The 27558-nt window shown below is 52.0% G+C and overlaps 1 protein-coding gene across 1 annotated transcript; it reads left to right on the top strand.

Annotated features, from left to right (window-relative positions):
• The first annotated feature begins 14612 nt into the window (after positions 1 to 14612).
• LOC149404169 (uncharacterized) lies at positions 14613 to 16418 on the top strand. Its single transcript, XM_089604587.1, has 5 exons — positions 14613 to 14888; positions 15708 to 15780; positions 15861 to 15892; positions 16024 to 16101; positions 16275 to 16418. The coding sequence occupies exons 1-5, from the start codon at positions 14757 to 14759 to the stop codon at positions 16326 to 16328; spliced, it is 369 nt and encodes a 122-aa protein (XP_089460713.1). The 5' UTR covers positions 14613 to 14756; the 3' UTR covers positions 16329 to 16418.
• Positions 16419 to 27558: the final 11140 nt, after the last annotated feature.

Here is a 27558-nt window from a genome sequence, read left to right as displayed (position 1 = left end):
ACTTAGCAGTCGACTCGTGGACTTGGAGCTCAACTCGAGGAGTGAACCCAACTCGAGGAGTCATGTGAAGAGTAAACATGAGGGTGTAGCAGTCGACTCATGGACTCGAAGCTAAACTCGAGGAGTGAACTCAACTCTAGGAGTGAACTACACTCGAGGAGTCATGTGAAGAGTCAGCACGAGGGCTTAGCAATAGACTCGTGGACTCGAAGCTCAACTCGAAGAGTGAACTCAACTCGAGGAGTCATGTGAAGAGTCAACACGAGGACTTAGCAGTCGACTCGTGGACTTGGTTCTCAACTCGAGGAGCGAACTCAACTCGAGGTGTCATGTGAAGAGTCAGCACGAGGGCTTAGCAATCGACTCGGGGATTCGAAGTTGAACTCGAAGAGTGAACTCAACTCGAGGAGTCATGTGAAGAGTCAACACGAGTACTTTGCAGTCGACTCGTGGACTCGGAGCGCAACTCGAGGAGCCAACTCAACTCGAGGAGTCATGTGAAGAGTTAACATGAGGACTTAGTAGTCGACTCGTGGACTTGGAGCTTAACTCGAGGAGCCAACTCAACTCGAGGAGTCATGTGAAGAGTCAACACGAGGGCTTTGCAGTCGAGTCGTGGACTTGGAGCTCAACTCGAGGAGTGAACTCAACTCGAGGAGTCATGTGAAGAGTCAGCACGAGGGCTTAGTAGTCGACTCGTGGACTCGAAGCTCAGCTCGAGGAGTGAACTCAACTCGAGGATTCATGTGAAGAGTCAGCACGAGGGATTAGCAGTCGACTCGTGGACTCGAAGCTCAACTCGAGGACTCGTGTGAAGAGTCAGCACGAGGGCTAAGCAGTCGACTCGTGGACTCGAAGCTCAACTCGAGGAGTGAACATAACTCGAGGAGTCATGTGAAGAGTGAACACGAGGACTTAGCAGTCGACTCGTGGACTTGGAGCTCAACTCGAGGAGTGAACCCAACTCGAGGAGTCATGTGAAGAGTAAACATGAGGGTGTAGCAGTCGACTCATGGACTCGAAGCTCAACTCGAGGAGTGAACTCAACTCTAGGAGTGAACTACACTCGAGGAGTCATGTGAAGAGTCAGCACGAGGGCTTAGCAATAGACTCGTGGACTCGAAGCTCAACTCGAAGAGTGAACTCAACTCGAGGAGTCATGTGAAGAGTCAACACGAGGACTTAGCAGTCGACTCGTGGACTTGGTGCTCAACTCGAGGAGTGAACTCAACTCGAGGAGTCATGTGAAGAGTCAGCACGAGGGCTTAGCAATCGACTCGGGGATTCGAAGTTGAACTCGAAGAGTGAACTCAACTCGAGGAGTCATGTGAAGAGTCAACACGAGTACTTTGCAGTCGACTCGTGGACTCGGAGCGCAACTCGAGGAGCCAACTCAACGAGAAGGAGTCATGTGAAGAGTCAACATGAGGACTTAGTAGTCGACTCGTGGACTTGGAGCTTAACTCGAGGAGCCAACTCAACTCGAGGAGTCATGTGAAGAGTCAACACGAGGGCTCTGCAGTCGAGTCGTGGACTTGGAGCTCAACTCGAGGAGTGAACTCAACTCGAGGAGTCATGTGAAGAGTCAGCACGAGGGCTTAGTAGGCGACTCGTGGACTCGAAGCTCAGCTCGAGGAGTGAACTCAACTCGAGGATTCATGTGAAGAGTCAGCACGAGGGATTAGCAGTCCACTTGTGGACTCGAAGCTCAACTCGAGGAGTCGTGTGAAGAGTCAGCACGAGGGCTAAGCAGTCGACTCGTGGACTCGAAGCTCAACTCGAGGAGTGAACATAACTCGATGAGTTATGTGAAGAGTGAACACGAGGACTTAGCAGTCGACTCGTGGACTTGGAGCTCAACTCGAGGAGTGAACCCAACTCGAGGAGTCATGTGAAGAGTCAACATGAGGACTTAGTAGTCGACTCATGGACTCGAAGCTCAACTCGAGGAGTGAACTCAACTCTAGGAGTGAACTACACTCGAGGAGTGAACCCAACTCCAGGAGTCATGTGAAGAGTCAGCATGAGGGCTTAGCAATAGACTCGTGGACTCGAAGCTCAACTCGAAGAGTGAACTCAACTCGAGGAGTCATGTGAAGAGTCAACACGAGTACTTTGCAGTCGACTCGTGGACTCGGAGCGCAACTCGAGGAGCCAACTCAACTCGAGGAGTCATGTGAAGAGTCAACATGAGGACTTAGTAGTCGACTCGTGGACTTGGAGCTTAACTCGAGGAGCCAAGTCAACTCGAGGAGTCATGTGAAGAGTCAACACGAGGGCTTTGCAGTCGAGTCGTGGACTTGGAGCTCAACTCGAGGAGTGAACTCAACTCGAGGAGTCATGTGAAGAGTCAGCACGAGGGCTTAGTAGTCGACTCGTGGACTCGAAGCTCAGCTCGAGGAGTGAACTCAACTCGAGGATTCATGTGAAGAGTCAGCACGAGGGATTAGCAGTCGACTCGTGGACTCGAAGCTCAACTCGAGGACTCGTGTGAAGAGTCAGCACGAGGGCTAAGCAGTCGACTCGTGGACTCGAAGCTCAACTCGAGGAGTGAACATAACTCGAGGAGTCATGTGAAGAGTGAACACGAGGACTTAGCAGTCGACTCGTGGACTTGGAGCTCAACTCGAGGAGTGAACCCAACTCGAGGAGTCATGTGAAGAGTAAACATGAGGGTGTAGCAGTCGACTCATGGACTCGAAGCTCAACTCGAGGAGTGAACTCAACTCTAGGAGTGAACTACACTCGAGGAGTCATGTGAAGAGTCAGCACGAGGGCTTAGCAATAGACTCGTGGACTCGAAGCTCAACTCGAAGAGTGAACTCAACTCGAGGAGTCATGTGAAGAGTCAACACGAGGACTTAGCAGTCGACTCGTGGACTTGGTGCTCAACTCGAGGAGTGAACTCAACTCGAGGAGTCATGTGAAGAGTCAGCACGAGGGCTTAGCAATCGACTCGGGGATTCGAAGTTGAACTCGAAGAGTGAACTCAACTCGAGGAGTCATGTGAAGAGTCAACACGAGTACTTTGCAGTCGACTCGTGGACTCGGAGCGCAACTCGAGGAGCCAACTCAACGAGAAGGAGTCATGTGAAGAGTCAACATGAGGACTTAGTAGTCGACTCGTGGACTTGGAGCTTAACTCGAGGAGCCAACTCAACTCGAGGAGTCATGTGAAGAGTCAACACGAGGGCTCTGCAGTCGAGTCGTGGACTTGGAGCTCAACTCGAGGAGTGAACTCAACTCGAGGAGTCATGTGAAGAGTCAGCACGAGGGCTTAGTAGGCGACTCGTGGACTCGAAGCTCAGCTCGAGGAGTGAACTCAACTCGAGGATTCATGTGAAGAGTCAGCACGAGGGATTAGCAGTCCACTTGTGGACTCGAAGCTCAACTCGAGGAGTCGTGTGAAGAGTCAGCACGAGGGCTAAGCAGTCGACTCGTGGACTCGAAGCTCAACTCGAGGAGTGAACATAACTCGATGAGTTATGTGAAGAGTGAACACGAGGACTTAGCAGTCGACTCGTGGACTTGGAGCTCAACTCGAGGAGTGAACCCAACTCGAGGAGTCATGTGAAGAGTCAACATGAGGACTTAGTAGTCGACTCATGGACTCGAAGCTCAACTCGAGGAGTGAACTCAACTCTAGGAGTGAACTACACTCGAGGAGTGAACCCAACTCCAGGAGTCATGTGAAGAGTCAGCACGAGGGCTTAGCAATAGACTCGTGGACTCGAAGCTCAACTCGAAGAGTGAACTCAACTCGAGGAGTCATGTGAAGAGTCAACACGAGTACTTTGCAGTCGACTCGTGGACTCGGAGCGCAACTCGAGGAGCCAACTCAACTCGAGGAGTCATGTGAAGAGTCAACATGAGGACTTAGTAGTCGACTCGTGGACTTGGAGCTTAACTCGAGGAGCCAAGTCAACTCGAGGAGTCATGTGAAGAGTCAACACGAGGGCTTTGCAGTCGAGTCGTGGACTTGGAGCTCAACTCGAGGAGTGAACTCAACTCGAGGAGTCATGTGAAGAGTCAGCACGAGGGCTTAGTAGTCGACTCGTGGACTCGAAGCTCAACTCGAGGAGTGAACACAACTCAAGGAGTCATGTGAAGAGTCAACACGAGTGTTGTCGCTGATTTTTGGACAACTATTTAGGAGCCCAGAGTGGTTAGACCCAAGGCCAGACAAAGTGGTCCCACTCCGGCTCGAGCGTGTCGGACTTGGTGTCCCAAGTCGTCCCTTAGCTGTGGGTGAAGCTCACTTCGTCTCGATACCTGAAAAGCAAGCAAGAGATTGTGAACTACAAAGGGGAAACAGGGGGGGTGCCCCTGTTTACCTCTCCGACGCTCAACATTAGTGGGATTGAGGTGGAGTATAGAGGTTTTAGGGGTGTTTCGAGGCCGAGACTTGAGAGAAACGAGCGAGGTACGAGTTCGACAGCGTTTCAGTACTCAAGAATGGATTACCTGGGTCAAGGGAGAGACCTTCATATTTATAGGCAGCCAAGGGGTGGTTTGAAGACCCCTTGGCCGAGTGAGCAAGGTTGGGCCGGCCATGGAGAGCCGGCCGGCCATGGAGAGCCGGCCATGGAGGAGGGCCGGCCTTGGAGGGCCGGCCATGGAGTGCCGGCCTTGGGCGAGGGCCGACCTTGGAGTGCCGGCCATGGAGAGCCGGCCGGCCATGGAGGAGGGCCGGCCTTGGAGTGCCGGCCTTGGAGGAGGGCCGGCCTTGGAGTGCCGGCCATGGAGGAGGGCCGGCCTTGGAGTGCCGGCCATGGAGAGCCGGCCTTGGAGTGCCGGCCATGGAGGAGGGCCGGCCTTGGAGTGCCGGCCTTGGAGGAGGGCCGGCCTTGGGGGAGGGCCGGCCTTGGAATGCCGGCCATGGAGGAGGGCCGGCCTTGGACATGGCCGACTGACCTTTGGGCCGGCGACAGGCCGGTCAAGCATATGGCCGGCCATTGGCCGGCTGAGCATATGGCCGGCCACTGGCCGGCCGACCCTCGGCCCGGCCATTGGTTTGGGCCGGCCAAAGGCCGAGGCAAGGGTTCGCCCTTTGAGGCCTTGCATCGGTCGCGTGGGTCGAAGTGACGCCTAAGTCCCCGTCGGTCCGAGACGGACCGACAACATTAGCCCCCCGAGTTTCTGGTCGAGCGTAGATCGAGTGGAAACTCAAAATCCACGCTTTCATATGGATTGGGTTTGCGTCATGAGGAATGGCCTTCGCGCGTCGCGAGGGACGACTTTTTGTTTCGGGTTGATCGTGCGTGGCTCATTTTCTCGATCTACCGATGAGGGCGTGATTGATTAGCACGGCTTTATTGTGTTGTGCGCGTCTTATTTTCTCGACTTGCCAACGAAGGCATAACCGATTTGCACGTCTTTGTTGTCTTGCGCGCGTCTTGTTTTCTCGATTTGCCCACGAAGGCATAATCGATTTACGCGTCTTTGTTGTTTTGTGCGCGTCTTGTTTTCTCGATTTGCCACCGAAGGCATAATCGATTTGCACGTCTGTTTTGTATTGTGCGCGTCTTGTTTTCTCGATTTGCCAACGAAGGCATAATCGATTTGCGCGTCTTTTTTGTATTGTGTGCGTCTTGTTTTCTCGATTTGCCAACGAAGGCATAATCGATTTGCACGTCTTTTTTGTATTGTGCGCGTCTTGTTTTCTCGATTTGCCAACGAAGGCATAATCGATTTGCGCGTCTTTTTTGTTATGTGCGCGTCTTGTTTTCTCGATTTGCCAACGAAGGCATAATCGATTTGCGCGTCTTTTTGTTATGTGCGCGTCTTGTTTTCTTGATTTGCCAACGAAGGCATAATCGATTTGCGCGTCTTTTTTGTATTGTGCGCGTCTTGTTTTCTCGATTTGCCAACGAAGGCATAATCGATTTGCACGTCTTTTTTGTTTTTTTTTTTTTTTTTTTAGCATTGTTTCCCATTAGCCCCCCGAGTTTCTCGTGTACTCGTAGAGGAGACTAGAAATTATAATGCAGCAAGATAAAGACTTCGAGGTGAAATGTGATGCAATTATCATGCACAAATAGTCAAAAATTACATCCCTGGGCCATTGGCCTTATTGAAATTCGAGATTGTCTTAAAACCGGAAATAAAATGATATAATGAGAAAAGGGGGACGGGCTTAGCCCACGACATGCAGCTGTGAGCTATCCGGTTCTTCAATCGCTGCCTGGTCCATGACAGTCACCGTCGCCGGACCCTTCCTTCCCTGCCGCGGACGGTCTTCGTGCACCGTGGCCGCCCCGACCGTTCTCAGGACATACTCTTTTAATTTCCCGTCTTGAATCAGGGCCTCGATCTGACGCCTAAGATGGTAGCACTCGGACGTCAGATGCTCGTGATCTTGGTGGTACTTACAGAACTTATTTCGATCCCTCTTCGCGGGGTCCTTCGCAAGGGGAGCCGGACTCCCTAGCTTGTCGCGGTGTAGAGCTAGGATCCGCTCTTGCGGAGTGTTCAGTGGGGTGTACGTTGATAACGCTCGGAAGCTATCAACGTGCGACGATCTTGGATCGGAGAGGGGGCGACCGTTAAGGGCCCGGCCTCCCCTGCTCCTCTTCCTCCGAGGGTCGGGACGATCTTCGTCCTGTTCTTCGCGGTGGCGACTACTTTGTCCTCCCGACTTTCGGCCATCTCGGCCATCGAGATAGTCCTCGATCCCCATATGTGTGCGGGCTCTCGTCATTAGCTCTGCCATGTCTCGCGGGACTTGCCCGACAATGGACTTGAGGAAGTTGCTCATGCGAACTCCCTCGGTGATCGTTGTGATGGCGTCCTTGTCATCGAAGCCCTCGACTTTGTGAGACTCCTCGGTGAAGCGAGCGAGGTATTGTCTCAATGTCTCGTCTCTCCCTTGTCGAATGGAGAGGAGGTGGGTCTTCAACTTCTTTTGTGCCACAAGCGTGGCAAAGCGAGCGAGGAAAGCCTCTCGCAAGGCCCGGAAGGACGGGACGCTTCCAGGCCTTAAACTTTGGAACCACTCAAAGCCCGACCCTGTGAGGGTCAGGCTGAAGGCTTGGCAGAGGGTGGCGTCCGTCTGCCCTTGCATCGTCATCCACGTCTCATAGTGTTGGACGTGGAAGTGGGGGTCCGAACGTCCATCATAGGAGGGAATGGACGGTAACTTAAAGTTTCCCACGCATGGCTGCGTGAGGACTTGTGCGGCGAAGGGAGAGTACGATTCCTCGATCCCTCCGTACGGCCTTTGCCTCCCTGACTCCCTCATCTCGATGATTTGATTCTGGAGGCTCTGAATCATCGTGACCACGTCAAGCCCGTTAGCAGGGCCGACCGTCGGGGCCACGGGAGTCACCGGTTGGCGTTCGTTGGACGCTTGGTCCACGACATTGGCCTGAGGTCGGCCAAGGGTTGCGGCGGGGAGCGCGTCCCTTCGAGAATTTAGCCTTTGGCGGAGATCTTCCCCTCGGGAGTTTCTCTGCGCCGTCAAGCGCTCTCTAAGGTCCATGCTTGGTGCGTGACGAGGCGAGGTCGCCCTCGGTCGGGTCGTCCGGCGAGCGCTTCGGCTATCGGCTCCATCGTCGACCAGATTCGCTCTCTCCTCGGCGAGGGGCCGTGTCCGGCTACCTCTTGAAACCGAGGGGGTGAGTCCCCGGGACTGTGACCGTGCCTGTTGTCGCGCCGGGTACGAAGGATCGGCCAACGCACCGTTGGCCCTCTCGGGTCGCGCTTGAGCGAGGCTGGGGGTGGCCTCGTCGGTCCTCGACTCCTCCACGTATTCGGGGTCGGAGTAATCCTGAGCAGATCGATCCTCGACGTCGTAGCCGAGGAGACCGGCGATGAGGGAGCTGTCAACGCCGGGGCGGTCAAGGAGCTCCGCGAGCCGCCGGGCCGTGTCCTCTCGGAGCTCGGCCTCGGGGTCGGTCACCGGGTCTTCGGGCTGGCTCTCGCTATCGCGAGGTTGCCCTTCAAGACGGTGCGCGAGGAGTCGGAGACCGTACCTCGAGCTCGTCGCTCGGGTACCCGCGGAGGTAGTGGGCAGGTGACTCATCTCTCGGGAGTCGTGAGAACAAATGGAGAAAACTGGTAGAGGGAATGCGTCGTCAAGGTCGAGAGATCCCCTCCTTCTAGCGCCAAAATGTTGTCGCTGATTTTTGGACAACTATTTAGGAGCCCAGAGTGGTTAGACACAAGGCCGGACCAAGTGGTCCCACTCCGGCTCGAGCGTGTCGGACTTGGTGTCCCAAGTCGTCCCTTAGCTATGGGTGAAGCTCACTTCGTCTCGATACCTGAAAAGCAAGCAAGAGATTGTGAACTACAAAGGGGAAACAGGGGGGGTGCCCCTGTTTACCTCTCCGACGCTCAACATTAGTGGGATTGAGGTGGAGTATAGAGGTTTTAGGGGTGTTTAGAGGCCGAGACTTGAGAGAAACGAGCGAGGTACGAGTTCGACAGCGTTTCAGTACTCAAGAATGGATTACCTGGGTCAAGGGAGACCCTCATATTTATAGGCAGCCAAGGGGTGGTTTGAAGACCCCTTGGCCGAGTGAGCAAGGTTGGGCCGGCCATGGAGAGCCGGCCATGGAGGAGGGCCGGCCTTGTAGGAGGGCCGGCCATGGAGGAGGGCCGGCCATGGAGAGCCGGCCTTGGGCGAGGGCCGGCCTTGGAGTGCCGGCCATGGAGAGCCGGCCGGCCATGGAGGAGGGCCGGCCTTGGAGTGCCGGCCATGGAGAGCCGGCCGGCCATGGAGGAGGGCCGGCCGTGGAGTGCCGGCCATGGAGGAGGGCCGGCCTTGGAGTGCCGGCCATGGAGGAGGGCCGGCCTTGGAGTGCCGGCCTTGGAGGAGAGCCGGCCTTGGAGTGCCGGCCATGGAGAGCCGGCCGGCCATGGAGGAGGGCCGGCCTTGGAGTGCCGGCCATGGAGAGCCGACCTTGGAGTGCCGGCCATGGAGGAGGGCCGGCCTTGGAGTGCCGGCCTTGGAGGAGGGCCGGCCTTGGGGGAGGGCCGGCCTTGGAATGCCGGCCATGGAGGAGGGCCGGCCTTGGACATGGCCGACTGACCTTTGGGCCGGCGACAGGCCGGTCAAGCATATGGCCGGCCATTGGCCGGCTGAGCATATGGCCGGCCACTGGCCGGCCGACCCTCGGCCCGGCCATTGGTTTGGGCCGGCCACAGGCCGAGGCAAGGGTTCGCCCTTCGAGGCCTTGCATCGGTCGCGTGGGTCGAAGTGACGCCTTAGTCCCCGTCGGTCCGAGACGGACCGACAACAACGAGGACTTAGCAGTCGACTCATGGACTTGGAACTTAACTCGAGGAGTGAACTAAACTCGAGGAGTCATGTGAATAGTAAACACGAGGGTGTAGCAGTCGACTCGTGGACTCAAAACTCAACTCGAGGAGTGAACTCAACTCGAGGAGTCATGTGAAGAGTCAGCAACAGGGCTTAGCAATCGACTCGTTTACTCGAAGCTCAACTCGAGAAGTCATGTGAAGAGTCAACACGAGGACTTAGCAGTCGACTCGTGGACTCGGAGCTAAACTCGAGGAGCCAACTCAACTTGAGGAGTGAACGCAACTCGAGGATTCATGTGAAGAGTCAACACGAGGACTTAGCATTTGACTCATGAACTCGGAGCTCAACTCGAGGAGCCAACTCAAATCGAGGTGTCATGTGAAGAGTCAACATGAGGACTTAGCAGTCGACTCGTGGACTTGGAGCTTAACTCGAGGAGTGAACTCAACTCTAGGAGTCATGTGAAGAGACAACACGAGGCCTTAACAGTCGACTCGTGGACTTGGTGCTCAACTCGAGGAGTGAACTAAACTAGAGGAGTCATGTGAAGAGTCAGCACGAGGGCTTAGCAGTCGACTCGCGGACTCGAAGCTCAACTCGGAGAGTGAACTCAACTCGAGGAGTCATGTGAAGAGTCAACACGAGGACTTAGCAGTCGACTCGTGGACTCGGAGCTCAACTCGAGGAGCCAACTCAACTCGAGGATTCGTGTGAAGAGCCAGCACGAGGGCTTAGAAGTCGACTCGTGGAATCGAAGCTCAGCTCGAGGAGTGAACATAAGTCGAGGAGTCATGTGAAGAGTCAACACGAGGACTTAGCAGTCGACTCGTGGACTTTGAGCTTAACTCGAGGAGTGAACTCAACTCGAGAAATCATGTGAAGAGTAAACACGAGGGTGTAGCACTCGACTCATGGACTAGAAGCTCAACTCGAGGAGTGAACTCAACTCAAGGAGTCATGTGAAGAGTCAGCACCAGGGCTTAGCAATCGACTCGTGGACTCGCAGCTCAACTCTAAGAGTGAACTCAACTCGAGGAGTCATGTGAAGAGACAACACGAGGACTTAGCAGTCGACTCGTGGACTCGGAGATTAACTCGAGGAGCCAACTCAACCCGAGGAGTCATGTGAAGAGTCAACATGAGGACTTAGCAGTCGACTCGTGGACTTGGAGCTTAACTCGAGGAGTGAAATCAACTGGAGGAGTCATGTGAAGAGTCAACACGAGGACTTAGCAGTCGACTCGTGGACTTGGTGCTCAACTCGAGGAGTCATGTGAAGAGTCAACACGAGGGCTTTGCAGTCGAGTCGTGGACTTGGAGCTCAACTCGAGGAGTGAACTCAACTCGAGGAGTCATGTGAAGAGTCAGCACGAGGGCTTAGTAGTCGACTCGTGGACTCGAAGCTCAACTCGAGGAGTGAACACAACTCAAGGAGTCATGTGAAGAGTCAACACGAGGACTTAGCAGTCGACTCATGGACTTGGAACTCAACTCGAGGACTGAACTAAACTCGAGGAGTCATGTGAAGAGTAAACACGAGGGTGTAGCAGTCGACTCGTGGACTCAAAACTCAACTCGAGGAGTGAACTCAACTCGAGGAGTCATGTGAAGAGTCAGCACGAGGGCTTAGCAATCGACTTGTGGACTCGAAGCTCAACTCGAGAAGTCATGTGAAGAGTCAACACGAGGACTTAGCAGACGACTCGTGGACTCGGAGCTAAGCTCGAGGAGCCAACTCAACTTGAGGAGTGAACGCAACTCGAGGATTCATGTGAAGAGTCAACACGAGGACTTAGTAGTCGACTCATGAACTCGGAGCTCAACTCGAGGAGCCAACTCAAATCGAGGTGTCATGTGAAGAGTCAACATGAGGACTTAGTAGTCGACTCGTGGACTTGGAGCTTAACTCGAGGAGTGCACTCAACTCTAGGAGTCATGTGAAGAGACAACACGAGGACTTAACAGTCGACTCGTGGACTTGGTGCTCAACTCGAGGAGTGAACTAAACTAGAGGAGTCATGTGAAGAGTCAGCACGAGGGCTTAGCAGTCGACTCGTGGACTCGAAGCTCAACTCGGAGAGTGAACTCAACTCGAGGAGTCATGTGAAGAGTCAACACGAGGACTTAGCAGTCGACTCGTGGACTCGGAGCGCAACTCGAGGAGCCAACCCAACTCGAGGAGTCATGTGAAGAGTCAGCACGAGGGCTTAGCAGTCGACTCGTGGACTCGAAGCTCAGCTCGAGGAGTGAACTCAACTCGAGGATTCATGTGAAGAGTCAGCACGAGGGATTAGCAGTCGACTCGTGGACTCGAAGCTCAACTCGAGGAGTCGTGTGAAGAGTCAGCACGAGGGCTAAGCAGTCGACTCGTGGACTCGAAGCTCAACTCGAAGAGTGAACATAACTCGAGGAGTCATGTGAAGAGTGAACACGAGGACTTAGCAGTCGACTCGTGGACTTGGAGCTCAACTCGAGGAGTGAACCCAACTCGAGGAGTCATGTGAAGAGTAAACATGAGGGTGTAGCAGTCGACTCATGGACTCGAAGCTCAACTCGAGGAGTGAACCCAACTCTAGGAGTGAACTACACTCGAGGAGTCATGTGAAGAGTCAGCACGAGGGCTTAGCAATAGACTCGTGGACTCGAAGCTCAACTCGAAGAGTGAACTCAACTCGAGGAGTCATGTGAAGAGTCAGCACGAGGGCTTAGCAGTCGACTCGTGGACTCGAACCTCAACTCGAGGAGTGAACTCAACTCGAGGAGTCATGTGAAGAGTCAACACGAGGACTTAGCAGTCGACTCGTGGACTCGGAGCGCAACTCGAGGAGCCAACCCAACTCGAGGAGTCATGTGAAGAGTCAGCACGAGGGCTTTGTAGTCGACTCGTGGACTCGAAGCTCAGCTCGAGGAGTGAACTCAACTCGAGGATTCATGTGAAGAGTCAGCACGAGGGATTAGCAGTCGACTCGTGGACTCGAAGCTCAACTCGAGGAGTCGTGTGAAGAGTCAGTACGAGGGCTAAGCAGTCAACTCGTGGACTCGAAGCTCAACTCGAGGAGTGAACATAACTCGAGGAGTCATGTGAAGAGTGAACACGAGGACTTAGCAGTCGACTCGTGGACTTGGAGCTCAACTCGAGGAGTGAACCCAACTCGAGGAGTCATGTGAAGAGTAAACATGAGGGTGTAGCAGTCGACTCATGGACTCGAAGCTAAACTCGAGGAGTGAACTCCACTCTAGGAGTGAACTACACTCGAGGAGTCATGTGAAGAGTCAGCACGAGGGCTTAGCAATAGACTCGTGGACTCGAAGCTCAACTCGAAGAGTGAACTCAACTCGAGGAGTCATGTGAAGAGTCAACACGAGGACTTAGCAGTCGACTCGTGGACTTGGTTCTCAACTCGAGGGATGAACTCAACTCGAGGAGTCATGTGAAGAGTCAGCACGAGGGCTTAGCAATCGACTCGGGGATTCGAAGTTGAACTCGAAGAGTGAACTCAACTCGAGGAGTCATGTGAAGAGTCAACACGAGTACTTTGCAGTCGACTCGTGGACTCGGAGCACAACTCGAGGAGCCAACTCAACTCGAGGAGCCATGTGAAGAGTTAACATGAGGACTTAGTAGTCGACTCGTGGACTTGGAGCTTAACTAGAGGAGCCAACTCAACTCGAGGAGTCATGTGAAGAGTCAACACGAGGGCTTTGCAGTCGAGTCGTGGACTTGGAGCTCAACTCGAGGAGTGAACTCAACTCGAGGAGTCATGTGAAGAGTCAGCACGAGGGCTTAGTAGTCGACTCGTGGACTCGAAGCTCAGCTCGAGGAGTGAACTCAACTCGAGGATTCATGTGAAGAGTCAGCACGAGGGATTAGCAGTCGACTCGTGGACTCGAAGCTCAACTCGAGGAGTCGTGTGAAGAGTCAGCACGAGGGCTCACTACAAGAAAACAGGGCATCAGAGACTAGAGTATCCGAGACTGATTTATTAGTCTTTGATAGTGGGCATCAAAGACTGATCATGCTGTCTCTGATACTATTAGAGACTGATTTTCATGCGTATACTATTCGAGACTAATATTTAGTCACAAATATATATTTCTCCGGTCATAATTTTAGGAGAGACTAATTTTCGGTCACAGATGTATTCCCTCCAAAATGAAAAATGGCGCAAATCGAAGGAGACTAATTTTTAGTCTTTGATAGTTGGCATCCGAGACTGATTTGGTTGTATCTGATAGTATTCGAGACTGATTTGGTTGCGTATACTATTTGAGACTAACTATTACTCACGTATATATTCCCTCCAACAATGTAAAAATGACGCAGATTTGTAGAGACTAATTTTTGGTCTCTGATTGCGGGCATTCGAGACAGATTTGGTTGTCTCGGATAGTATTTGAGACTGATTGTTACACGTCTATCATTCGAGACTAATAATTAGTCGTAAATATGTATTTCTCCAATCATAATTTTATGAGAGGTTATTTTTAGTCGCGGATATATTCCCTCCAAAAATGTTAAAATAACACAAATTTTTGGAGGCTATTTTTCAGTCACTAATAGTGGGTATCAGAGACTAAAATCTATTCTCGGAAAATGAGAAAAATCGGAGACTAGCAATCAGTCTTCTATACTCTAGCCTTCATTAATTCATTTGGAGGGAAAATGTCGGAGAGTACACGTTAGTCACGGATACTCTTGCGCAGTGACTTATTGGAGACTGAAATTCAGTCTAAAATATATTTACGTATCAAAGACTAAAAATTAGTCTCCAATAATGTGGCACCCAATTTTTTTAATATCAAAGACTAAACATTAGTCATTAATACTCTTGGTAAATATAAATATGAGAAACTATCAATCAGTCTACAATGTATTGAGAATGAAGCATTCTAATTAATCCCACGTTATCCTTTCAATATCATATTATAAATTAAATCTAAAACTGTAGCGACTCTAGATTTTAATATTAATGTTGTAAATTGAGTTTTTCAAAAAGGACAAGAATAAACTGAGAATGGAAATTAAGGACATTTAAGGTTGATGAGATTTTGGAATATATTTTTTTTTAAGAAAATGAGAAGGACAGAGAAAAATAATTCCAATGATCTTGAATGAATTCTACGTGAAAGGATTTCCGAGAGAAAATTATTTAATTAATTTTCAGAACATATTTTCCATCTCTCGGGAGAGAAATAAATGGAAAAGGATTTATTTGCAACAAATAAAGAAAAGAAAATATGATTTGTGGAGGAATTTTAGAGAGAAATAAAAAAGAAAGGTTAAGTTGAAAATAAAGAGGGATTTATTAGCAAATAGCAACTTTCGAGAATTTTCTTTAGCCTTATCCCTCTTGCCGACTTTCCTTCTTTAGCTGAGAAGAACGAAAAAAAAACGCAGAAGATAGAAAGGACAAACGAAGAAGAAAAGCGAAAAAAGAGCCAAGAGAAAGAGAAAGTCGGAAAGAGAATAAAGAAAGAAAGAAGAGAGAGTATGATTGAGTGGACGCGAGGAACCAAGAGAGTGAGAAGGTCTGAGAATCGGAATGAAGAAAGAGCGGATGCGACGACTGTTAACTCGCCAGAGTCGCGAGCGAGGAAGGACGACCGAGAAGGTTTTCGTCAGGCAAGGCTCGTTCCTCAATTCTTGTCCCTTCTCTTCTTCCGATTTCGTGTGACCCTGAGCAGGTTGAATTTTGATTTTTCTAGGGTTTCGAAAAAATGAAATTAGTTTGGGGCTTTTTCTTTCCCTCGGTTCTGAATTGAATTTTGGGGGTTTTGTTCTACTTTCTTTTGATTGAGGAACCAGCAAGAAATTCAACCCGAAGAACGATATTGTGAATTTCTCGCCGAGGATTCGTAGAGGAACAAAGGTTTTTAATATCAATTCCCAATTTTTGCTCGAATTTCAGAATTTTATCTCTAGGGTTTGATGTATAAATCCGAATTTTGGGGATTTTTGATAAGGTGATTCGGATATTTGGATTGTGAAATTTGAGTTGGATATTTGATTATGTATTCTTGTCAGTTTGTATTGAGTAACGAGATTAAGTGATTTTGAATTGAATTTTGGAATTGATCGTTTCGTTTGAGGGTTTGATTCTTTAGATTTGGTCATTGAATTGATTTGTCTCATTCTTATGTGACATCAAAGATCTGAACTGGCTTTAAAGTTTGAATTCTGTAAAGAAAAGCGATTTTGTAGACAAGAGTATTGTGAGACCCGAATAAGCGTAATTTAATCACCATCCTAAGCTAGTAGGAGGGTTTTTTAAAGAAGAAAAATTAAAGGGTATGTGTATATTGTTTTAGATGCGATGTGTAACATAGGTTTCATTGCAATTAAGAAAGAATAAAACGCACCTTGGACAAAGGTTATACAATTTCAATGTATATGTTGTTTTTTTCTATGTGAAAGTCAATTAATTTTAACTGTTGGGCTAAGTCATTTGCAGGAAAGAAGTTGGCTGAAAGCTTGGTCAGAGAAAAACTCGCCGCGTGTGTTAAACGAGTACCAGGTCTGCTCTTCACTATTTTGTACCCGAATTCTCAGGTAAGTAGTCTGATCAGTGAGCTCCGATATAATCTGTGAACGCAGGTATTGAATCGGTCTACCAATGGGAGGGAGAGGTAAATTACTTAACTAGTCTTATTACCATCTAAATTATTTTGTATATGAATGCGCTTTCTCAAGTTTTTCAACTACCCGAGAGTAGAAGAACATAATTTAATTGCTTATGTTACTGTGTGATGCAAATTAGGTCCAGACAGATTCGGAGGAGCTTCTAATCATCAAGACTAGACAATCCCTTTTGGAAGCCTTGACAGAGCATGTCAAGGTAAATCATCCATATTAGTATGCCCAGAGCTTTACTCATTTACCTTAACGTAAGCTCTGTACTTATCTTAGTTTGTATTAGGATTTTAATTCGGAGAATGACACCGATATCTGCTCTTACTGCTGTCACATAAAATCAAAAGTGACTGATTTTTTTTTCTTGGTTTGTTTCAGTGTCCCAGAAGTCATTTCCTTGCCTATAACCGGAGGAAGTGTCCCGTACCTTGAATGGATCAAAAACAGCACTCTTGTCAGTATTTAATGTTAACAAACCTCAGAAACGTGGATGGAGGAATGATGAAGAATTCAACCAATATGTAAGAATAACATTTGATTTATATTTATTTTTGGACGTTGTAGTTTCTATTAAAGTTTCTATTAAGCTTAAAATTATTCAATGTATTTATGATAGGAACAAATTACTCAACACAAAGGAGATGCCATGGACTAATTACTAGCGGAAAACACGATAATTACTCACGCATTAGAGCATGAGTTGGAAGAGGAATCAATCAAAAGCGTTTTTGGTTCGGATTCAACTTTAATATTTTATTTATCTCTTATTTTTTTGCATTAGAGATTTGGATATATTTGGATTGTTTTTTATTCTTAGTTTTTCATGAACATTGTTTTGACGGTTGTGCATGATTTTATAATAAATTTATTTACGAATTTGTAGGTACGAAAGCTATTCTAAGGAAGCTTATTTTAGATTCTTATGTGCTCTCTGATTTCTTTTAGAGTGAAAAATTAGAAGCATTATATTTAGAGCTAAAAGTTAGTCTCCAAAGCACTATGACGAGATTGACGAGACTAAATAAACACTCACAGATGCCACTCTATTGGAGACTGAAAATCAATATTGAAAGCTCTACATCAAAGACAAAGCAAGAAATGCAACAGTGACTAAACATCGGTCCCTAAATTATGATACGTGAGACTAAAAATCAGTCTTTAAATCACTTTATCCGAGACTAAATATCCGTTTTAAAAGACTAATAATTAGTCACGTTGTCTGAGACTAACAATCAGTCACGTTATCCGAAACTAACAATCACGTTATCTGAGACTATTAGTCGGTCTTAAAAAGGCTTATTAGTGACTAAATACGAGTTCTCGACCGACCTTATTAAGGACTGAAAATTTTGGTATCTGAGACTAGTTCTTTGTCATGAATATTGCGGCGTATCCGAGACTGACTTTTAGTCATTGATAGTAGCATCCGCCACTAGGTATCCGAGACTAGCCTAGGAGACTGAAAATTAGTCTCGGATACTCATCTGAGACTGTTTGTCAGGTATCGGAGACTAAATAATTAGTCTCTGATACCCTGTTTTCTTGTAGTGGCTAAGCAGTCGACTCGTGGACTCGAAGCTCAACTCGAGGAGTGAACATAACTCGAGGAGTCATGTGAAGAGTGAACACGAGGACTTAGCAGTCGACTCGTGGACTTGGAGCTCAACTCGAGGAGTGAACCCAACTCGAGGAGTCATGTGAAGAGTAAACATGAGGGTGTAGCAGTCGACTCATGGACTCGAAGCTCAACTCGAGGAGTGAACTCAACTCTAGGAGTGAACTACACTCGAGGAGTCATGTGAAGAGTCAGCACGAGGGCTTAGCAATAGACTCGTGGACTCGAAGCTCAACTCGAAGAGTGAACTCAACTCGAGGAGTCATGTGAAGAGTCAACACGAGGACTTAGCAGTCGACTCGTGGACTTGGTGCTCAACTCGAGGAGTGAACTCAACTCGAGGAGTCATGTGAAGAGTCAGCACGAGGGCTTAGCAATCGACTCGGGGATTCGAAGTTGAACTCAAAGAGTGAACTCAACTCGAGGAGTCATGTGAAGAGTCAACACGAGTACTTTGCAGTCGACTCGTGGACTCGGAGTGCAACTCGAGGAGCCAACTCAACGAGAAGGAGTCATGTGAAGAGTCAACATGAGGACTTAGTAGTCGACTCGTGGACTTGGAGCTTAACTCGAGGAGCCAACTCAAATCGAGGAGTCATGTGAAGTGTCAACACGAGGGCTTTGCAGTCGAGTCGTGGACTTGGAGATCAACTCGAGGAGTGAACTCAACTTGAGGAGTCAGCACGAGGGCTTAGTAGGCGACTCGTGGACTCGAAGCTCAGCTCGAGGAGTGAACTCAACTCGAGGATTCATGTGAAGAGTCAGCACGAGGGATTAGCAGTCGACTCGTGGACTCGAAGCTCAACTCGAGGAGTCGTGTAAAGAGTCAGCACGAGGGCTAAGCAGTCGACTCGTGGACTCGAAGCTCAACTCGAGGAGTGAACATAACTCGAGGAGTTATGTGAAGAGTGAACACGAGGACTTAGCAGTCGACTCGTGGACTTGGAGCTCAACTCGAGGAGTGAACCCAACTCGAGGAGTCATGTGAAGAGTACACATGAGGGTGTAACAGTCGACTCATGGAATCGAAGCTCAACTCGAGGAGTGAACTCAACTCTAGTAGTGAACTACACTCGAGGAGTGAACCCAACTCGAGGAGTCATGTGAAGAGTCAGCACGAGGGCTTAGCAATAAACTCGTGGACTCGAAGCTCAACTCGAAGAGTGAACTCAACTCGAGGAGTCATGTGAAGAGTCAACACGAGGACTTAGCAGTCGACTCGTGGACTTGGTGCTCAACTCGAGGAGTCATGTGAAGAGTCAGCACGAGGGCTTAGCAATCGACTCGGGGATTCGAAGTTGAACTCGAAGAGTGAACTCAACTCGAGGAGTCATGTGAAGAGTCAACACGAATACTTTGCAGTCGACTCGTGGACTCGGAGCGCAACTCGAGGAGCCAACTCAACTCGAGGAGTCATGTGAAGAGTCAACATGAGGACTTAGTAGTCGACTCGTGGACTTTGAGCTTAACTCGAGGAGCCAACTCAACTCGAGGAGTCATGTGAAGAGTCAACACGAGGGCTTTGCAGTCGAGTCGTGGACTTGGAGCTCAACTCGAGGAGTGAACTCAACTCGAGGAGTCATGTGAAGAGTCAGCACGAGGGCTTAGTAGTCGACTCGTGGACTCGAAGCTCAACTCGAGGAGTGAACACAACTCAAGGAGTCATGTGAAGAGTCAACACGAGTGTTGTCGCTGATTTTTGGACAACTATTTAGTAGCCCAGAGTGGTTAGACCCAAGGCCGGACCAAGTGGTCCCACTCCGGCTCGAGCGTGTCGGACTTGGTGTCCCAAGTCGTCATTTAGCTGTGGGTGAAGCTCACTTCGTCTCGATACCTGAAAAGCAAGCAAGAGATTGTGAACTACAAAGGGGAAACAGGGGGGGTGCCCCTGTTTACCTCTCCGACGCTCAATATTAGTGGGATTGAGGTGGAGTATAGAGGTTTTAGGGGTGTTTAGAGGCCGAGACTTGAGAGAAACGAGCGAGGTACGAGTTCGACAGCGTTTCAGTACTCAAGAATGGATTACCTGGGTCAAGGGAGAGACCTTCATATTTATAGACAGCTAAGGGGTGGTTTGAAGACCCCTTGGCCGAGTGAGCAAGGTTGGGCCGGCCATGGAGAGCCGGCCGGCCATAGAGAGCCGGCCATGGAGGAGGGCCGACCTTGGAGGGCCGGCCATGGAGAGCCGGCCTTGGGCGAGGGCCGTCCTTGGAGTGCCGGCCATGGAGAGCCGACCGGCCATGGAGGAGGGCCGGCCTTGGAGTGCCGGCCATGGAGGAGGGCCGGCCTTGGAGTGCCGGCCTTGGAGGAGGGCCGGCCTTGGAGTGCTGGCCATGGAGAGCCGGCCGGCCATGGAGGAGGGCCGGCCTTGGAGTGCCGGCCATGGAGGAGGGCCGGCCTTGGAGTGCCGGCCATGGAGAGCCGGCCTTGGAGTGCCGGCCATGGAGGAGGGCCGGCCTTGGAGTGCCGGCCTTGGAGGAGGGCCGGCCTTGGGGGAGGGCCGGCCTTGGAATGCCGGCCATGGAGGAGGGCCGGCCTTGGACATGGCCGACTGACCTTTGGGCCGGCGACAGGCCGGTCAAGCATATGGCCGGCCATTGGCCGGCTGAGCATATGGCCGGCCACTGGCCGGCCGACCCTCGGCCCGGCCATTGGTTTGGGCCGGCCAAAGGCCGAGGCAAGGGTTCGCCCTTCGAGGCCTTGCATCGGTCGCGTGGGTCGAAGTGACGCCTTAGTCCCCGTCGGTCCGAGACGGACCGACAACATTAGCCCCCCGAGTTTCTGGTCGAGCGTAGATCGAGTGGAAACTCAAAATCCACGTTTTCATATGGATTGGGTTCGCGTCATGAGGAATGGCCTTCGCGCGTCGCGAGGGACGACTTTTTGTTTCGGGTTGATCGTGCGTGGCTCATTTTCTCGATCTACCAATGAGGGCGTGATCGATTAGCACGGCTTTATTGTGTTGTGCGCGTCTTATTTTCTCGACTTGCCAACGAAGGCATAACCGATTTGCACGTCTTTGTTGTCTTGCGCGCGTCTTGTTTTCTCGATTTGCCCACGAAGGCATAATCGATTTGCGCGTCTTTGTTGTTTTGTGCGCGTCTTGTTTTCTCGATTTGCCACCGAAGGCATAATCGATTTGCACGTCTGTTTTGTATTGTGCGCGTCTTGTTTTCTCGATTTGCCAACGAAGGCATAATCGATTTGCGCGTCTTTTTTGTATTGTGCGCGTCTTGTTTTCTCGATTTGCCAACGAAGGCATAATCGATTTGCACGTCTTTTTTGTATTGTGCGCGTCTTGTTTTCTCGATTTGCCAACGAAGGCATAATCGATTTGCGCGTCTTTTTTGTTATGTGCGCGTCTTGTTTTCTCGATTTGCCAACGAAGGCATAATCGATTTGCGCGTCTTTTTGTTATGTGCGCGTCTTGTTTTCTTGATTCGCCAACGAAGGCATAATCGATTTGCGCGTCTTGTTTTCTCGATTTGCCAACGAAGGCATAATCGATTTGCACGTCTTTTTTGTTTTTTTTTTTTTTTTTTTTAGCATTGTTTCCCATTAGCCCCCCGAGTTTCTCGTGTACTCGTAGAGGAGACTAGAAATTATAATGCAGCAAGATAAAGACTTCGAGGTGAAATGTGATGCAATTATCATGCACAAATAGTCAAAAATTACATCCCTGGGCCATTGGCCTTATTGAAATTCGAGATTGTCTTAAAACCGGAAATAAAATGACATAATGAGAAAAGGGGGACGGGCTTAGCCCACGACATGCAGCTGTGAGCTATCCGGTTCTTCAATCGCTGCCTGGTCCATGACAGTCACCGTCGCCGGACCCTTCCTTCCCTGCCGCGGACGGTCTTCGTGCACCGTGGCCGCCCCGACCGTTCTCAGGACATACTCTTTTAATTTCCCGTCTTGAATCAGGGCCTCGATCTGACGCCTAAGATGGTAGCACTCGGACGTCAGATGCCCGTGATCTTGGTGGTACTCACAGAACTTATTTCGATCCCTCTTCGCGGGGTCCTTCGCAAGGGGAGCCGGACTCCCTAGCTTGTCGCGGTGTAGAGCTAGGATCCGCTCTTGCGGAGTGTTCAGTGGGGTGTACGTTGATAACGCTCGGAAGCTATCAACGTGCGACGATCTTGGATCGGAGAGGGGGCGACCGTTAAGGGCCCGGCCTCCCCTGCTCCTCTTCCTCCGAGGGTCAGGACGATCTTCGTCCTGTTCTTCGCGGTGGCGACTACTTTGTCCTCCCGACTTTCGGCCATCTCGGCCATCGAGATAGTCCTCGATCCCCATATGTGTGCGGGCTCTCATCATTAGCTCCGCCATGTCTCGCGGGACTTGCCCGACAATGGACTTGAGGAAGTCGCTCGTGCGAACTCCCTCGGTGATCGTTGTGATGGCGTCCTTGTCATCGAAGCCCTCGACTTTGTGAGACTCCTCGGTGAAGCGAGCGAGGTATTGTCTCAATGTCTCGTCTCTCCCTTGTCGAATGGAGAGGAGGTGGGTCTTCGACTTCTTTTGTGCCACAAGCGTGGCAAAGCGAGCGAGGAAAGCCTCTCGCAAGGCCCGGACGGACGGGACGCTTCCAGGCCTTAAACTTTGGAACCACTCAAAGCCCGACCCTGTGAGGGTCAGGCTGAAGGCTTGGCAGAGGGTGGCGTCCGTCTGCCCTTGCATCGTCATCCACGTCTCATAGTGTTGGACGTGGAAGTGGGGGTCCGAACGTCCATCATAGGAGGGAATGGACGGTAACTTAAAGTTTCCCACGCATGGCTGCGCGAGGACTTGTGCGGCGAAGGGAGAGTACGATTCCTCGATCCCTCCGTACGGCCTTTGCCTCCCTGACTCCCTCATCTCGATGATTTGATTCTGGAGGCTCTGAATCATCGTGACCACGTCAAGCCCGTTAGCAGGGCCGACCGTCGGGGCCACGGGAGTCACCGGTTGGCGTTCGTTGGACGCTTGGTCCACGACATTGGCCTGAGGTCGGCCAAGGGTTGCGGCGGGGAGCGCGTCCCTTCGAGAATTTAGCCTTTGGCGGAGATCTTCCCCTCGGGAGTTTCTCTGCGCCGTCAAGCGCTCTCTAAGGTCCATGCTTGGTGCGTGACGAGGGGAGGTCGCCCTCGGTCGGGTCGTCCGGCGAGCGCTTCGGCTATCGGCTCCATCGTCGACCAGAGTCGCTCTCTCCTCGGCGAGGGGCCGTGTCCGGCCACCTCTTGAAACCGAGGGGGCGAGTCCCCGGGACTGTGACCGTGCCTGTTGTCGCGCCGGGTATGAAGGATCGGCCAACGCACCGTTCGCCGGTGCGTTGGCCCTCTCGGGTCGCGCTTGAGCGAGGCTGGGGGTGGCCTCGTCGGTCCTCGACTCCTCCACGTATTCGGGGTCGGAGTAATCCTGAGTAGATCGATCCTCGACGTCGTAGCCGAGGAGACCGGCGATGAGGGAGCTGTCAACGCCGGGGCGGTCAAGGAGCTCCGCGAGCCGCCGGGCCGTGTCCTCTCGGAGCTTGGCCTCGGGGTTAGTCACCGGGTCTTGGGGCTGGCTCTCGCTATCGCGAGGTTGCCCTTCAAGACGGTGCGCGAGGAGTTGGAGACCGTACCTCGAGCTCGTCGCTCGGGTACCCGCGGAGGTAGTGGGCAGGTGACTCATCTCTCGGGAGTCGTGAGAACAAAGGGAGAAAACTGGTAGAGGGAATGCGTCGTCAAGGTCGAGAGATCCCCTCCTTCTAGCGCCAAAATGTTGTCACTGATTTTTGGACAACTATTTAGGAGCCCAGAGTGGTTAGACCCAAGGCCGGACCAAGTGGTCCCACTCCGGCTCGAGCGTGTCGGACTTGGTGTCCCAAGTCGTCCCTTAGCTGTGGGTGAAGCTCACTTCGTCTCGATACCTGAAAAGCAAGCAAGAGATTGTGAACTACAAAGGGGAAACAGGGGGGGTGCCCCTGTTTACCTCTCCGACGCTCAACATTAGTGGTATTGAGGTGGAGTATAGAGGTTTTAGGGGTGTTTAGAGGCCGAGACTTGAGAGAAACGAGCGAGGTACGAGTTCGACAGCATTTCAGTACTCAAGAATGGATTACCTGGGTCAAGGGAGACCCTCATATTTATAGGCAGCCAAGGGGTGGTTTGAAGACCCCTTGGCCGAGTGAGCAAGGTTGGGCCGGCCATGGAGAGCCGGCCGGCCATGGAGAGCCGGCCATGGAGGAGGGCCGGCCTTGGAGGGTCGGCCATGGAGAGCCGGCCTTGGGCGAGGGCCGACCTTGGAGTGCCGGCCATGGAGAGCCGGCCGGCCATGGAGGAGGGCCGGCCTTGGAGTGCCGGCCATGGAGGAGGGCCGGCCTTGGAGTGCCGGCCTTGGAGGAGGGCCGGCCTTGGAGTGCCGGCCATGGAGAGCCGGCCGGCCATGGAGGAGGGCCGGCCTTGGAGTGCCGGCCATGGAGGAGGGCCGGCCTTGGAGTGCCGGCCATGGAGAGCCGGCCTTGGAGTGCCGGCCATGGAGGAGGGCCGGCCTTGGAGTGCCGGCCTTGGAGGAGGGCCGGCCTTGGGGGAGGGCCGGCCTTGGAATGCCGGCCATGGAGGAGGGCCGGCCTTGGACATGGCCGACTGACCTTTGGGCCGGCGACAGGCCGGTCAAGCATATGGCCGGCCATTGGCCGGCTGAGCATATGGCCGGCCACTGGCCGGCCGACCCTCGGCCCGGCCATTGGTTTGGGCCGGCCAAAGGCCGAGGCAAGGGTTCGCCCTTCGAGGCCTTGCATCGGTCGCGTGGGTCGAAGTGACGCCTTAGTCCCCGTCGGTCCGAGACGGACCGACAACATTAGCCCCCCGAGTTTCTGGTCGAGCGTAGATCGAGTGGAAACTCAAAATCCACGCTTTCATATGGATTGGGTTTGCGTCATGAGGAATGGCCTTCGCGCGTCGCGAGGGACGACTTTTTGTTTCGGGTTGATCGTGCGTGGCTCATTTTCTCGATCTACCAATGAGGGCGTGATCGATTAGCACGGCTTTATTGTGTTGTGCGCGTCTTATTTTCTCGACTTGCCAACGAAGGCATAACCGATTTGCACGTCTTTGTTGTCTTGCGCGCGTCTTGTTTTCTCGATTTGCCCACGAAGGCATAATCGATTTGCGCGTCTTTGTTGTTTTGTGCGCGTCTTGTTTTCTCGATTTGCCACCGAAGGCATAATCGATTTGCACGTCTGTTTTGTATTGTGCGCGTCTTGTTTTCTCGATTTGCCAACGAAGGCATAATCGATTTGCGCGTCTTTTTTGTATTGTGCGCGTCTTGTTTTCTCGATTTGCCAACGAAGGCATAATCGATTTGCACGTCTTTTTTGTATTGTGCGCGTCTTGTTTTCTCGATTTGCCAACGAAGGCATAATCGATTTGCGCGTCTTTTTTGTTATGTGCGCGTCTTGTTTTCTCGATTTGCCAACGAAGGCATAATCGATTTGCGCGTCTTTTTGTTATGTGCGCGTCTTGTTTTCTTGATTCGCCAACGAAGGCATAATCGATTTGCGCGTCTTTTTTGTATTGTGCGCGTCTTGTTTTCTCGATTTGCCAACGAAGGCATAATCGATTTGCACGTCTTTTTTGTTTTTTTTTTTTTTTTTTTTTAGCATTGTTTCCCATTAGCCCCCCGAGTTTCTCGTGTACTCGTAGAGGAGACTAGAAATTATAATGCAGCAAGATAAAGACTTCGAGGTGAAATGTGATGCAATTATCATGCACAAATAGTCAAAAATTACATCCCTGGGCCATTGGCCTTATTGAAATTCGAGATTGTCTTAAAACCGGAAATAAAATGACATAATGAGAAAAGGGGGACGGGCTTAGCCCACGACATGCAGCTGTGAGCTATCCGGTTCTTCAATCGCTGCCTGGTCCATGACAGTCACCGTCGCCGGACCCTTCCTTCCCTGCCGCGGACGGTCTTCGTGCACCGTGGCCGCCCCGACCGTTCTCAGGACATACTCTTTTAATTTCCCGTCTTGAATCAGGGCCTCGATCTGACGCCTAAGATGGTAGCACTCGGACGTCAGATGCCCGTGATCTTGGTGGTACTCACAGAACTTATTTCGATCCCTCTTCGCGGGGTCCTTCGCAAGGGGAGCCGGACTCCCTAGCTTGTCGCGGTGTAGAGCTAGGATCCGCTCTTGCGGAGTGTTCAGTGGGGTGTACGTTGATAACGCTCGGAAGCTATCAACGTGCGACGATCTTGGATCGGAGAGGGGGCGACCGTTAAGGGCCCGGCCTCCCCTGCTCCTCTTCCTCCGAGGGTCGGGACGATCTTCGTCCTGTTCTTCGCGGTGGCGACTACTTTGTCCTCCCGACTTTCGGCCATCTCGGCCATCGAGATAGTCCTCGATCCCCATATGTGTGCGGGCTCTCATCATTAGCTCCGCCATGTCTCGCGGGACTTGCCCGACAATGGACTTGAGGAAGTCGCTCGTGCGAACTCCCTCGGTGATCGTTGTGATGGCGTCCTTGTCATCGAAGCCCTCGACTTTGTGAGACTCCTCGGTGAAGCGAGCGAGGTATTGTCTCAATGTCTCGTCTCTCCCTTGTCGAATGGAGAGGAGGTGGGTCTTCGACTTCTTTTGTGCCACAAGCGTGGCAAAGCGAGCGAGGAAAGCCTCTCGCAAGGCCCGGAAGGACGGGACGCTTCCAGGCCTTAAACTTTGGAACCACTCAAAGCCCGACCCTGTGAGGGTCAGGCTGAAGGCTTGGCAGAGGGTGGCGTCCGTCTGCCCTTGCATCGTCATCCACGTCTCATAGTGTTGGACGTGGAAGTGGGGGTCCGAAAGTCCATCATAGGAGGGAATGGACGGTAACTTAAAGTTTCCCACGCATGGCTGCGCGAGGACTTGTGCGGCGAAGGGAGAGTACGATTCCTCGATCCCTCCGTACGGCCTTTGCCTCCCTGACTCCCTCATCTCGATGATTTGATTCTGGAGGCTCTGAATCATCGTGACCACATCAAGCCCGTTAGCAGGGCCGACCGTCGGGGCCACGGGAGTCACCGGTTGGCGTTCGTTGGACGCTTGGTCCACGACATTGGCCTGAGGTCGGCCAAGGGTTGCGGCGGGGAGCGCGTCCCTTCGAGAATTTAGCCTTTGGCGGAGATCTTCCCCTCGGGAGTTTCTCTGCGCCGTCAAGCGCTCTCTAAGGTCCATGCTTGGTGCGTGACGAGGCGAGGTCGCCCTCGGTCGGGTCGTCCGGCGAGCGCTTCGGCTATCGGCTCCATCGTCGACCAGAGTCGCTCTCTCCTCGGCGAGGGGCCGTGTCCGGCCACCTCTTGAAACCGAGGGGGCGAGTCCCCGGGACTGTGACCGTGCCTGTTGTCGCGCCGGGTACGAAGGATCGGCCAACGCACCGTTGGCCGGTGCGTTGGCCCTCTCGGGTCGCGCTTGAGCGAGGCTGGGGGTGGCCTCGTCGGTCCTCGACTCCTCCACGTATTCGGGGTCGGAGTAATCCTGAGCAGATCGATCCTCGACGTCGTAGCCGAGGAGACCGGCGATGAGGGAGCTGTCAACGCCGGGGCGGTCAAGGAGCTCCGCGAGCCGCCGGGCCGTGTCCTCTCGGAGCTCGGCCTCGGGGTCGGTCACCGGGTCTTGGGGCTGGCTCTCGCTATCGCGAGGTTGCCCTTCAAGACGGTGTGCGAGGAGTCGGAGACCGTACCTCGAGCTCGTCGCTCGGGTACCCGCGGAGGTAGTGGGCAGGTGACTCATCTCTCGGGAGTCGTGAGAACAAAGGGAGAAAACTGGTAGAGGGAATGCGTCGTCAAGGTCGAGAGATCCCCTCCTTCTAGCGCCAAAATGTTGTCACTGATTTTTGGACAACTATTTAGGAGCCCAGAGTGGTTAGACCCAAGGCCGGACCAAGTGGTCCCACTCCGGCTCGAGCGTGTCGGACTTGGTGTCCCAAGTCGTCCCTTAGCTGTGGGTGAAGCTCACTTCGTCTCGATACCTGAAAAGCAAGCAAGAGATTGTGAACTACAAAGGGGAAACAGGGGGGGTGCCCCTGTTTACCTCTCCGA

Source organism: Urtica dioica, chromosome 2 (assembly GCF_054948205.1).
Source record: "Urtica dioica subsp. dioica isolate 48M chromosome 2, U.dioica_male_clone48M_v1_H2, whole genome shotgun sequence".
Taxonomy (NCBI): Eukaryota; Viridiplantae; Streptophyta; class Magnoliopsida; order Rosales; family Urticaceae; genus Urtica; species Urtica dioica.
This window is presented reverse-complemented; position numbering and strand designations above follow the sequence as displayed.

What these genes read in the sequence shown, in the direction of transcription:
- LOC149404169 (XM_089604587.1), top strand. Translation starts at nt 14,757, where the DNA reads ATGATTGAGTGGACGCGAGGAACCAAGAGAGTGAGAAGGTCTGAGAAT. An exon ending in TCTACCAATGGGAGGGAGAG is followed by an intron (nt 15,893 to 16,023) that starts GTAAATTACTTA and finishes GATGCAAATTAG; the next exon opens with GTCCAGACAGATTCGGAGGA. An exon ending in CCTTGACAGAGCATGTCAAG is followed by an intron (nt 16,102 to 16,274) that starts GTAAATCATCCA and finishes GGTTTGTTTCAG; the next exon opens with TGTCCCAGAAGTCATTTCCT.